General features: G+C 34.2%; 2 protein-coding genes across 2 annotated transcripts; both read right to left on the bottom strand.

Moving 5' to 3' along the window:
• Positions 1–949: 949 nt before the first annotated feature.
• On the bottom strand, positions 950–2035 carry LOC140829650 (protein ELC-like). The gene has a single exon (XM_073192955.1). The coding sequence runs from the start codon at positions 1992–1994 to the stop codon at positions 981–983; it is 1014 nt and encodes a 337-aa protein (XP_073049056.1). The 5' UTR covers positions 1995–2035; the 3' UTR covers positions 950–980.
• Positions 2036–5188: 3153 nt separating this feature from the next.
• LOC140830444 (uncharacterized) lies at positions 5189–8613 on the bottom strand. The gene is made up of 4 exons (XM_073193750.1): positions 8376–8613; positions 7044–8285; positions 6776–6959; positions 5189–5865 (listed from the first exon to the last, which is right to left on the bottom strand). Exons 1-4 carry the CDS (start codon positions 8523–8525, stop codon positions 5279–5281), a joined length of 2163 nt encoding a protein of 720 aa, XP_073049851.1. The 5' UTR covers positions 8526–8613; the 3' UTR covers positions 5189–5278.
• Positions 8614–13529: the final 4916 nt, after the last annotated feature.

Consider the following 13529-nt stretch of genomic DNA (forward strand, 5'->3'; position numbering starts at 1 on the left):
CCTCCTCGGTATATATAGAATCATAGCGACGGCATATTCATTAACCGTCGCCGATTTGAATCGGCCACGGTTTTTATTAAACCGTCGCCGATTAAAATCGGCGACGGTTTAGAATTGACCGTCGCAATATTTTGCCACGGGTTGTAATACCGTCGCTTGTATTGGGACGGTTTAGAATTAACCGTCGCCTTATATTGGGACGGTTGACAATAAACCGTTGCTAGAGAAGCGACGGTTTTATAACACCGTCGCTTATTTTGTTTAGCGGATAAGCCGTCGCAATAATAGCGACCGTTTATGTTAAACTGTCGCTATATTAGCGACGGGTAAGTTTAATCCGTCGCTAAAAAAAGGACGGTCTTGGTTAAACCGTCGCTTGTTTTATATAGCGACGGTTGTATTTAACATCGTCGCAATCATTGGCGACGGTTTGTTAAACGGTCGCCATTTTAGCGACCGTTTGTTAGGAACCGTCGCTAAAATAGCAACGGTAATTTATATACCGTTGCTAAAAAAGCGACGGGTATTACTAAACCGTCGCTATTGTTATTTGGCGACAGTTTTTATAAAACCGTCGCTATATAGCGACGGTTCTAAAAAAAACCGTCGCCAATTTAGAGACGGACTGAGTAAAACCATCACTATTCGATCCGTTTTTTTGTAAATTTGTCTGTACCTGTTTTCAGAGGTATACATGCTCAAAATTTAAAAACATATGAAGTTAATATATATATTTTCATGAAGTTCTTAGCCATCTCGGGATTTCGCATTGTTAATGTATGCAATTTCCCCATTATTTTACTAATTAATTAAAAGAATTATCTAGTATGATGTTTCTTTGTTATTTCTATAGCTTCTGATGTTTTTTGTGATCCTAAAACTTGTGTGTTTTTTAATATGAACAAAAATTATGGCAATACCCAAATCAAGATTTCTTAAGACGATTAAATGAACTATAAATCATGAAAAAATTTATTTATTTACAAAAGTAAATGTCTATTTTTCTTTGTTTCACTCTCAATTTTATTTATCTTTGCCTTACAAAAAAATTGCTCCCTAGCCAAGATCCTCACTTGCTTAATATAAACTTCAAAACTTGCCACCCCTTCTTCAACCGCTCTATCCAACGCATACATCAAATCCTCCAAGGCCAAGTCATTCGCACCTAAATCAATCAAAAGATTAGACTTTTTGTCCAAACCTTCGAACATATCATCAATTTCACCGTCGAGAACATTGTTCTTGTCATTGAATTTTATCCAATTCAAAAGTCTATCACGTCCACCATCCAGTTCCATTGTTCTACTACTCAAACACTTCTTTTCGAGCTCGAGTTCGGATATTCCTGTCTCCATAACCTTACCCCTTCTCTCCAATTCGGCGTGAAGGGCAGATAGGTTCATGGTTTCCTCCTCATTCTTGGCCGTGATCGCCTTCATGTCATAGAAAATCGCACACTTCAACCGGTCCATGGCCTCCATTTTCGAGACCATGGAGGGATGAGCGCATCCGTGGACGCCGGAGTAATAGAAGGGATGATTGTATGAGAAGAGTTTGATCAAATTACGTACCAAGTCCGAGAGATCACACTTGTAGGATAACCAGTTTTCGAGGTAAGAAGAGGTGGTGGCGCCCGAAGAATCGACGAATGGATGATCGTGGTAGATGGGATACATACTATTTCTTGACTCTACATAGACCATGGGGGCTCTTTGAGGGTAATGTTCATGTATCCAAATGGTTAAAGGGACAGAAGGGGCATCTTTGGAGACGCACAACTCACCATTAGCATTGAGAAGAGTAACCTCAGTGCCATCGTTGTGAGTAAATGTGCCTATAGAGGGCTTAAAAGAAGGGAAATCTTGAAATATAGAAATAAAATGTTCTCTAATAATCCATTTTTTATCAGGATCAGTGTAAGATAAGGCCATAGGGCCATTGCAAAAGAGGGCATCTTCTATGTATCTGATTGAGTTATCAAAAGAAATGGACATTTTTTAGGAGATTGTAGTGGTGAAATTTGTGGGGATTTGGTGCAATGGTTGTAGAATATCATGTATTGGTGTATTTGTATACTTGGGGTCATTATTTAAAGACTTTGAATAGTCGTAGTCAACTTCATTGGTTATTTAAGAAGAAGAGTTTTGGTTAGTTTGGATTTGTCTTGACATAAAGTTTTTTATTGTATTTTTGTGACTTGGTTTGATATATTCTTGATTAAATGCGTTTCCTATTTTATTTTGGAGTAAGTATCTTGTGAGATAGTCTCACGAATCTTTATCTGTGAGACGGGTCAATTCTTCCAATATTCACAATAAAAATAATACTCTTAACATAAAAAGTAATACTTTTTCATAAATGACCCAAATAAGAGATCTGTCTTGTTAGCTTTGATTTATTTAATGGGGTGAGATCCACACATTAAATAAAATAATATTAAAATCACATCCCACATCGGAAAGTTAACAAGACAGAATGAGGGATTTAGTCATAAATAGAGCTCAATTATTTCAGTTATTGTATCCAAAATCAAAAGTTTTCCAGCTTTGATAAAAAGAGGGTGCATAGAAAAAAAAAGAGTGTATTTTTTTTTTGAGTGCGGGAATTCTCTTTTGTGATTTAAAGAAATTATTTTCTCGTTATACTCGGGTTTGAGAGTGAGGAATATTGAGTGTATTGGTGTATACTCTTGTTGTAATATTTCTTTTGGTTATAAAAGTTGAAGTGCTCCGTGGACGTAGCCTATATTGGATGAATCACGTAAATCTTTGTCTTCTTGTTGATTATTTTATTCCGCAAATTTTTCGGCACTATATTATCATCGGGTCTGCATCGCTTCGGGGTAATTCCCCAACACGTCTCACAATATACGATCCGTGAGACCGTCTCATACAAGTTTTTGCTTTTATTTTGAGTCGGATAAGTATATCATTCTCCAACATCATTGGATAACGTGTATAATCTATATATCATTTTTGTGGATTTCGTTCATGATAATTTTTATAAAGATTGTTTACTTTATTTTTTAGTTAGAAGAAATTGCCTGATAATTTACAGGAGAGACAGGGATATTGGGCTATAAATTGTAATAACGAGTCGTATTAATTAAACAAGGAGTTGAAGCTTCCAACTTCTTCTAACCATAATTAAATCAGTCAACTTGATTTAGTAGTTGGATTTTACATCACGCGACATTGATTAATCCAACGCTGGCGTGGGCATATATACAGACGTGTGCTCGAGACATATACATTCCGATTAAGGTAGACCCGCAGCCGTCATTTTTCGGTGCGCCGGTGAACCTCGACTAGTTTGGAGACTTGAAGTACACCCTTGTACCCCTGCATCACCTATTTTTCTCCCAATGATTCGTTTCATGTTCCTTCTACTTTCTGAATTCATGTAAATATTCATCACACTGGTATCTCTAAATTACAGGAAGTTTATGGCGACAAGTTTCCACTTTATTCATCTTGCTGCAGTCTTATTTCTGCAGTACTTACTGGTTAACTCGGCCACTGATCTTCAGTTTGTAACTGGATTGGAGTCACTTGTGACGTTCGCCATCAAAGAATAGCTGCACTTAATGTTTCAAGTATGGTTCTTACCGTAACCATCCCTCTCGAATTCGGAAACCTCTCATTTCTTGTTTTCTTAGAAATGAGAAGCAACTATTTCAGCGGGATTCTGCTTAGTGATTTGGCTAGTCTTCGAAGATTGACATTCATACGATTGAGTTACAACAATTTCACCGGGGAAGTCCCATTTTTGTTCGGTTTCTTGCCACAACTTTAGTACCTGTCTCTTAGAAACAACAGCTTTACTGGTTTGAGCTTATTCCTACTCTCATTTTCTAATGAAACGAAGCTCGAGACGTTGGACTTGGACGTGTGATTTAATTCTCTTGCAACTTAGACCTAACTCAACTCAAGCCGAAGAATTGTCCAAACTCGAGATTTTATCCAACCGATACGACTTCTCGACTTTGATAATCCCCTTTGAGTTAGTTTTACTCCCAATCTTAACAAATTCTTTTCAAGCTGAACTCTAGGTTGTGAGCATATATAGAAGGTAACATTCTTTCTGGTTCCCTCCCTTCTTCACCAGTGAATTTGTCAATTTTAGAGCCTTTGATTCTGTCTCAAATTCAATTCAAGGAATCATACCAAAAGGCATAGGGAACCTGCATAATCTGAATTGGTTGAATCTGGAGAATAAACCTTACGAGTTCTATGCATTCAGCATCTTCAATATCTCAGCATAGACTTATATTTTCACACACACACACATACACTCTTAAGAGACGGTCTCACGAATCTTTATTTGTGAGGCGGGTCAACCCTGCCGATATTCACAATAAAAGGTAATACTTTAGCATAAAAAGTAATATTTTTCATGGATGACTCAAATAAAAGACATGTCTCACAATACGACCGTGAGACTATCTCACACAAGTTTTTGTCATATATATAAATAATTTAGTATCTTCAAATTAGACTTATCTAACGAAAATATTATAATCATCTTGAGATAAAGTGACTTGAACCGATCCAACATGGATAAATATTTTGGGATGACTATTGTATAAAAACGACCATAAATTTCAATCCAAAAATCACTCGAGCGAAAAATCGAAGATAATTCGTACCTATCAAAGGCATTAGGCATGTGCCATTGGCAGTGCATCATCGATTGTTTTAATGAAAAAAGTTCATAAAACTTGTACAACCCTAATGTTAACCACAGACATATATATAACTTTCTACATGGGACTAGCTAGCTAGGGTTACATCATGAAAAGTAATCAAAATTAAAATCTCACTATCATACGAATCTCAAGTCCTCAACTTTAAATTTAGTCATGTTGTTCCGTACATAAATCATATACACAAAATTTCTCGTGAGACGGATCTCGAACCCTTCTCGATCTTTTTTATGCTTTAAATGTAAATCGTATTGATCCGTGTAACGAAAATAGATTCATCAGACCGTCTCACCAAAATAAATTATTTATTTTATATCAGCAGCTTTCATGAGCTGTTCTAGTGGCTGCACCAGCAACAGCTCATGAAAGTGCTCTTCTTTTCCCCACTTTGAAAGCATATTTGTTTCTTCATCACATGGTAACCCTATTTCTTGAAATAATTTCAGATATTGAATATTAATTAATGGTAACATCATGGGCCCATTTTTATTTTTTCTGATTTATATATATATACAAAACATGGTAAAAAATAAGTATCCTTTGAGTAAATAAACCATGAAGAGTTGGGGTTTTTCATTTCCACAAAACCTTCTTCGGGCTCATTCTTGACAATCTGTTTTCAGATGCCAATGCTGCAAGATCCCGTAACGTCTCGCCTATCAAATCCTTGAAAATCAACCTTTCCATATCCAAAATCGTCTCCGACATCTCCGTCGGGAAATCTTTCCAGCCTGTGATCTCGTCCCCGGTAAAGTCTTTTTTCAACAAACCACATATGATGTCGTGCATATCTTCAGCATCACCTGGATCACGAATTCTTTGGAATTCTAACCAAACCTTATCAAGGGAAGGTCTTGTGACGTCGTCGTCGGTTGTCCAATGAACGCTCTTCCAAGGAGGCAGTCGTCTTATTGATTTAAGAAGTTCAGTGATTGTGTCAAAGACCGCCTTTCTTTGAAGCCTGGTGGCCTTGGATGAGTCCTGTCCTTTCTGAAACTGTTGCTTTTCTAGGAAAAGGAAAAGGTCCGATTCACCTGGGAAGAGATTGGATGCACTTATAATATCCGAGATGTAAAGAAAATCCAACTCCTCGGGGGTTCCTTCGCTAATAGGAGAGACCCCAGTACTCCACGTTTCTTCTTCCGTAGTACCATAACGATCTGAAAAATCCTCAGACATATTTACACTTGTAAAATCCTTAGGAAAAAATAAAAACCAAATTTAGAAGTTTAAAACCAGTAGCATAGAAGCATTTTCTCAACAGAAAACTGCGAATCTGGAAGTATTCAAGATTCTTGTATGTAACTAAGGGCATGCATCCATTGGAATCCTACTCGAGAACTCGAATCATTAATCCACATACGAAAAAGAAGATATCGGTACATACATGAATGAGAGACATTGATTTGTTTTACAAGGCGGAAAAGTTGCCTTCACAAAGTCCAAACCAGAATTCCAATCAGCAAGGACCACATGGAACAGTTGTGGTCACTGGTGTGTCTCATTCATGCACAATTGGAGTATTTATTAGTCAGTTTTGGTTCCACATTCCAAAAACACTATCAACATCAATCATTTAAAAATCTCTACCCAGACAAATATTCAAACTTGGGATAAAATTATTATGCCAGCCGTTCTTTAGGTGAAGGGATAAGCCAAAACGGATCGACTTGTAAAGGGATTTCCTTTCGTCCCAAAACAAAGAAAGTCGTTTTTTATCTTACAGCAGTGGCAGCTAATCCATGTGAGACCTTGACCGTTGGAGTAAAGGTCGTTGTGATGGTAAACACCGATAGTGAAGACGGATACCCATTCGAGGGCATGGTCCACACCATGTTACTTATGCACAAACTTGTCGCATACCCTCCATTAAATTTCACGAATTCAGGATTTTTATTAGGGAATAGTAGGAGACGATAACTAGAACCCAACATTTCCCGCTCTATGCCTCGACCAAATCAAAGAGTTCATCTACTAAAAAATATTAAAAAACATGGTTCTTGGGCTTTTAATTTAGCTTTTCCGTTTATCTAAATCATCAAGAATTAGTGTAGGAGATTCAACAATTACCTTTGAAATGAATTTTACGCTTCGATGTGATGGGGGAAGGGGTGAAAGAACCATCCCTGTACAAGGAGGAGTCAAGAACAGAAACTGGGCTTGGTTGCATATCTGCTGCGGCAGTCATCTCTGCTATGCTGTGAAGCAGCTTATCACATCTCTCCAACAAAGTCTTCCCCTCTGTTCTTGACCTCTGGAATTCAGTAACAAACATTAATTAAGTGAAAACTGACATTAATCACAGGATTTATGATCATAAATCAAGAATGTGAATCACCTCTGTATCAGTGGATGTACTCAAGCTACTTCCAGAAATGGAGGCAGATTCATCCTCTCCTGTTGCTTTCTGATAATCTTTACCAGTTGCCTTCTTGCTCCGGGGAGGTCGGGAATTGGTCATTGGATCCGACCCGGTTATCCTTGCGTGGATCTTCGGGGGGAGAGCCGGAAGGACCCGGCGGTTGTCTGTTAACTCGTTTGCTCTTCTCTGAGTTTCGGAGCTCAGAGGTTTAGGTTTAACCAGCGAGTTTGGCCGCCTAGCACGCTGCGGAATCTGCGGAGGGGAGTTTTCGACTGGAACGGAGTAATTCCGACGAAATTGCTGTTCTGGGCTTCTACCATTTTCCGGCGTATACTCATTTTCCATTCTCCGGTGAATCGGCGAAGTTATTGATGATCTAGAAGGTTTCATCACAACTATAGGCGACTCGTCGTACACGAATTTCTGGTGGCGGGTATGATGATTTCGCTCCGCCGGCTTCGTTGAGTGCAAGAGTCCCTTGAGTTTCAGAGATTCGAGGATATTTTTCAAGGTTTCTAAATCTTTAGTGGGTTCTTCGATACCTCTCATTTTCAATCTCTTCTTGATCTCTCCCTGAGCTGAAACATTCTGTTTTGGCTCCGGTAAATTGTCAACTGAATCGAAGAAGCTCTTGGCATGCTGAGGTGCCTTCCATGGCGATAAGTTAACGCCATTATAGTCATTTATCGAGGAATTCTTCGTAGCCGCACTGTTTAGCACTTCGTGACCTACAATGGGAGTATGCGATTGATTTTTCTGTTTGACGGGGAAATTATTACTCTCCGTGATGAATCGAGAGTGTAGGAAACCTCGGGAAACTCCTGATTCTGAAGAGGACCGCCGGAGCGCCGGCTTCTTTTCAGATTCTGAAGTATTCAGCGAATTCGGCATTGGCTCCAAGCCCATCAGCTTGGCAATAAGATTATGCGATCCATACACTTGGGTATCAATGGCCACGCCATTCGACGGCGGTCGAATAGGAGCGCTTGAGCGAATCTCCTTCAAATGGAGTCCTCCCTTTTCATCGGCGGTTGCCCTGCTGTCAAGTGAAAGCCTCGGAGTTTCTTTGGAGAGCTTAAGCGGCAACTCCGCCGGCGGAAACCACTGTTTCAGCCGCTCCGGGGTCGGCTGGACCTGCTGTTTCGGTTTTCCCGACTTCCCCGAATGAACCGGCGATGCTTCAACTGATACCACCGACTCCGAAACTGTATCAACAACCTAGAAAAACATCACGAAGAAAAAAAGAAACCTCAAACAACGCCGTGGAATGAATAGATAACAAAAAGGTAAGAGTGTCGAGCAAAAAACCGGCGGGGGAAGGAGGCGCTTGGTGGAATGGAGGCGTTTCCCGGACAAAATCTGGTGGCGATCAAAAATCTGAAGAAGACCCGTCATGCAACCCATCTGTTTGTCCATCTGGTTCTCCATGTTCAGCTCAGGAACGAACCCAGTCGCCATTCTCCGGCAACAACCAGCTTACGTACACATGCAAGAGCGGAGGAGATGGCGGGGTTTTGTTCAAGCTAAAACTGACATTCGGGCTTGTACTTAATTTGTAGCTGCGCCTCGGTTCCAAATAAACTGCAACGTGGCACTAGATAAAAAAGTGGGACTGACAAAAAACCCCCCGAAAATGGCCAACCCCAATCTCGGCGTACTCTCCTCCCATCTCACGGATCATATTCTGTGAGACGAATCTCTTATTTATATTATCCATGAAAAAATATTACTTTTTATATTAAGAATATTAATTTTAAGTGTGAATATCGATAGAGTTGACTCATCTGACGGATAAAGATTCATGATATTGTCTCACAATAATAATCAGAACGATGAAGTAATTTTCTATTTTTTGTAAAAAAATATTGACTATCATATTTTTCTAACGTTGGATTAATTAGTTTTATGACATCTTATGACAAACATATTTATCAGTCTTCATATGTCGAGTATCACTTGACTTTTCAATCTACTTACTTAAACTCTCTTCAACATGCATGCAGAATTTTTTTTACCAAGAACGCCACCTTCACCTCGTGATAAATGAACTTATTTAATGTGTTTGACACTTACCTCTTCACATATATCATTTTTTTTACTTGATTGGGAAAAATTTTATAATCTAGCTACTTTATGAACTTGAAAATGTTTCTTCATCGCACGATTCTCGGTGGCATTTCGAGAAAACTTGTCCGAATATCGACAAATTAGATTTTGTAATACTGAATATGACAAAAATTTGTGTGAGGCGGTCTCACATATCGTATTTTGTGAGACAAATTTCTTATTTGGGTTATCCATGAAAAATTATTACGTTTTATGCTAAGAGTATTACTTTTTATTGTGAATATTGTGTAGGTTTACCTGTTTCACAGATAAAGATTTGTGAGACCATCTCACAAGATATATGTTCTACTAACATTTTTTTTATGGAATTTTAGGTATTCAATTTTATAAAAACAACAAAAAATCTTTTATCAACTCAAAATGTTAATTTTTTTTCAACTTAATAAAAAATATCGTACAAATTTATGTCAATAAATTCACAACTTATACAAAATTTCCACATCCCATCCTTTTCTAAGATTTAAAAATTATTTAAGATGTTTCTTCTCTTTATTTATAATTCTACTTACGAATTTATAAAAAAAAAAAATTATAAGAAATGTCATATCTCAACTACTTCTCTAAATTTTTAGAATCGCTAAAAGAAATTATTCTTACCTATTCTTTTTTAATTATATAATATTACTTTAAGGGCAAATTTTAAAAAAATACCTCTGTACATCTTTTGTTTAAGATTCAGTATCTAGATGATTTTTTTTACAAATTAATACCTGACAACTCTAGAAACTTAGTTTTAGCTCCCTACAAAGATAAATTTACAGTTTTACCCTTTTATTTTTTAAATAAATATATAATTTTATCCATCAAATTAATTGTGTGTTGTCCATCTATCAAAATATTAGTACCTATTATGGGGTTTCAGATACTTGATTTTGTTATTTGAATACTCGAAATGTATAAAAAAATACAATATTTTCGAAAAATAACAAGAAAATCAGTCCTTGTTGGTTTTTTATTAAAAATGTATTATGATGACTTATTCATGTCATTTTATTTTTTAAAAAATATAGTTGTTCACTCATCATTAAATAATATTAAGTACTTATTTTGACATATAAAGTATCTATTTTGAAGTTCCAGATACGTGATTTGACTCTTTAAATACGAAGATCAGAAAATACGAAGATCACCATAAATTCAGTCATTATTTGTCTTTTCATGAAAGATATATTTGGATGATATATTCATCTCATTTAATATTTCTTTGTAAAAAAAATTAAATTCCAAACTAAGCATGTAAATTTTAAAATATTTAGTTTTACTTGAGAAATACCTATTTTGAGTTTGCAAATACTTGATTTCGTAAATGAGATACTCACAATATGTATTAAAATATTGGATATTCGAATAGACAACGTAAATTCACCAAGTATTGGTATTTCAATAGAAAATGCATTTGGATGACATATTCATCTCATTTAATATATTTTTTTATTAAAAAAACAAATTTGCAAATAAGCATGAAAATTTTAAAATACTTAGTTTTACTTGAGAAGTACTTAATTTGAGTTGATAAATACTTGATTTCTTAAATGAGATACTCACAATATGTATTAAAATATTATATATTTAAATATGCAACGTAAGTTCTTCAAGTGTTGGTATTTCTATGGAATATGCATTTGGATGAGAAGTACCTAATTTGAGTTTGTAAATACTTGATTTGACATAGAAGATACTCATAATATGTCATAGAATACTGGATATTCAAATATGCAACGTAAGTTCACCAAGTGTTAACTTTTCATGGAAAATGCATTTGGATGACATATTCATCTCATTTAATATATTTCTTGTTAAAAAAACAAATTCTAAAATAAAGCATGAACATTTTAAAGTACTTAGTTTAACTTGAGAAGTACCTAATTTGAGTTGCAAATATTTAATTTGATTTCGTAAATGAGATACTCACAATATGTAATAAAATACTGGATATTCGAACAATCAATGTAAATTCTCCAAGTGTTGTTATTTTCATGGAATATACATTTGGATGAAAAGTACCTAATTTGATTTTGTAAATACTCGATTTGGTACATGAGATACTCATAATATGTAATAGAATACTGGATATTCGAATATCCAACATAAGTTCAGCAAGTGTTTGTTTTCGACGGAAGATTCGTTTGGATGACATATTTATCTCATTTAATATATTTTTTGTAAAAAAAACAAATTCCCAAACAAGCATAAAAAATTTAAAGTACTTAGTTTTACTTGAGAAGTACATAATTTTATATTGTAAATACCTGATTTGGTACATGAGATACTCATAATATGTAATAGAATACTAGATATTCGAATATGAAACTTAAGTTCACAAAGTGTTGGTCTTTTTATGGAATATGCATTTGGATGACATATTCATTTCATTATATTTTTTTGTTAAAAAAAGAAATTCTCAAATAAGCATGGATATTTAAAAGTACTTAATTTTACTTGAGAAGTAGCTAATTTCATAATGCAAATACTTAATTTGCTACACGAGATACTCATAATATATAAATAGACAACTTGATATTCGAATATGCAAACGTAAGTTCACCAAGTATTGATCTTTCCATGAAAGATGCATTTGGATTACATATTCATGTTATTTAATATTTTTTTGGTAAAAAAAAATCTCCAATAAGCATGAAAATTTTAAAGTACTTTGTTTTACTTGAGAAATATCTAATTTGAGTTTGCAAATACTTGATTTCGTAAATGAGATACTCATCATATGTATTAAAATACTGGATATTCGAATATGCAATCTTTCTATGGAAAATTTATTAGGATACTTATTCATGTCATTTAAATAAATAAACATAGTTCATTATTCATCATGGACTAATTGAGATATGCATTATGAACATAGTTCGTAAATGAGTTTGAAGTTTGCATTTTAAGCATATTTATCGTTTTTTGAATTAATTATTTATAAAATACTCATCAATATTAATTGACAATACTTTTGATATTCATTGAATGACTTATTTGAAAATTATTCTTATTTGACGTAATACTTTTTGGTAATTATTCATTATACTTATTAGTATTTTTTTTCTTTATACTTATGAGTATTAATTTATAATATCATTAATATTCATTCATAATATTTGTTGGTAATCATTAAATGACAAGACAATACTTCATTTGATATCATCCACATTAGTATTCATTCATAATATTTATTGGTAATCATTCATTATATGTATCAATATTCTTTCATTATACTTATTATCAAATTTGAGTTTTTAAATGATAAAATCAATTATCAGTTGAATCTAATTATGTAATACTTTTAACAATTTATGTATCACATTTTTATTTCACGGATCTGATAATCAAAGATCACTTAATATTGAATTCAAATTATATATTTTGACATCATCAAATAATCGAATTTGAGTATCTAATAGTAAAATCAAGTATTTGTGGACTCGTATTAGGTATTATTCGTATTAATTTAGGTATCACATTTTTACTTAACGAATGTTATCATCAAAGACCACACAATATTAGCTTCAAATTATATATTTTGACATCCCAAAATAGTTGGATATAAGTATTTAGAGAGTAAAATCAAGTACTTGCGAACTCGCATTAGATACTCTTTGTACCAATTTAGCTATCATATTTTTAACTTCACCAATTTAGATACTCTTCGTATCAATGCATCTTCCATGAAAAGAACAACACTTGGTTAATTTACATTACCTATTCGAATATCCAGTATGTTAATACAGATTGAAAGTATCTCATTCAAGATATCAATTATTTACAAACTCAAATTAGATACTTCTCAAATAAAAATAAGTATTTTAAAATTTAAATACTTAGCTGGGAATTTTTTTTATTTTTTTTAGAAAAAAAATATTAAATGAGATGAATATGTCATCTAAATGCATCTTTCAAGGAAAAATAAACACTTGGTCAGCTTACGTTGCATATTCGAATATCCAGTATTCTATTACATATTATGAGTATCTCATGTACCAAATCAAATATTTGCAATCTCAAATTAGGTACTTCTCAAATAAAATAAGTACTTTAAATTTACATGCTTAGTTGGGAATTTGTTTTTTCTTTTACAAAAAAAATATTAATGAGATGAATATGTCATACAAATGCTTATTCCATAGAAAAAAATATCAATACTTGGTGAACTTACGTTGTCTATTCGAATATCCAGTATTTTAATATATATTGTGAGTATCTCATTTACGAAATCAAGTATTTGCAAATTCAAATTAGATACTTCTCAATGTTTAGTCGAGAATTTGTTTTGTTTTTTTTAAAAAAAATATTAAATGAGATGAATACGTCATCCAAATGTATCTTCATAAAAAT

This window comes from Primulina eburnea, chromosome 4 (genome assembly GCF_022965805.1).
Source record: "Primulina eburnea isolate SZY01 chromosome 4, ASM2296580v1, whole genome shotgun sequence".
NCBI classification, from domain to species: Eukaryota; Viridiplantae; Streptophyta; class Magnoliopsida; order Lamiales; family Gesneriaceae; genus Primulina; species Primulina eburnea.

Excerpts from the sequence above, each read along its gene's own strand:
- LOC140829650 (XM_073192955.1), bottom strand. The coding sequence starts at position 1,994 with ATGTCCATTTCTTTTGATAACTCAATCAGATACATAGAAGATGCCCTC.
- LOC140830444 (XM_073193750.1), bottom strand. The coding sequence starts at position 8,525 with ATGGCGACTGGGTTCGTTCCTGAGCTGAACATGGAGAACCAGATGGAC. Across the intron at positions 8,286-8,375 it reads AGCGCCTCCTTCCCCCGCCG|GTTGTTGATACAGTTTCGGA; the intron begins GTTTTTTGCTCG and ends ATGTTTTTCTAG. Across the intron at positions 6,960-7,043 it reads GTACATCCACTGATACAGAG|AGGTCAAGAACAGAGGGGAA; the intron begins GTGATTCACATT and ends ACTGAATTCCAG.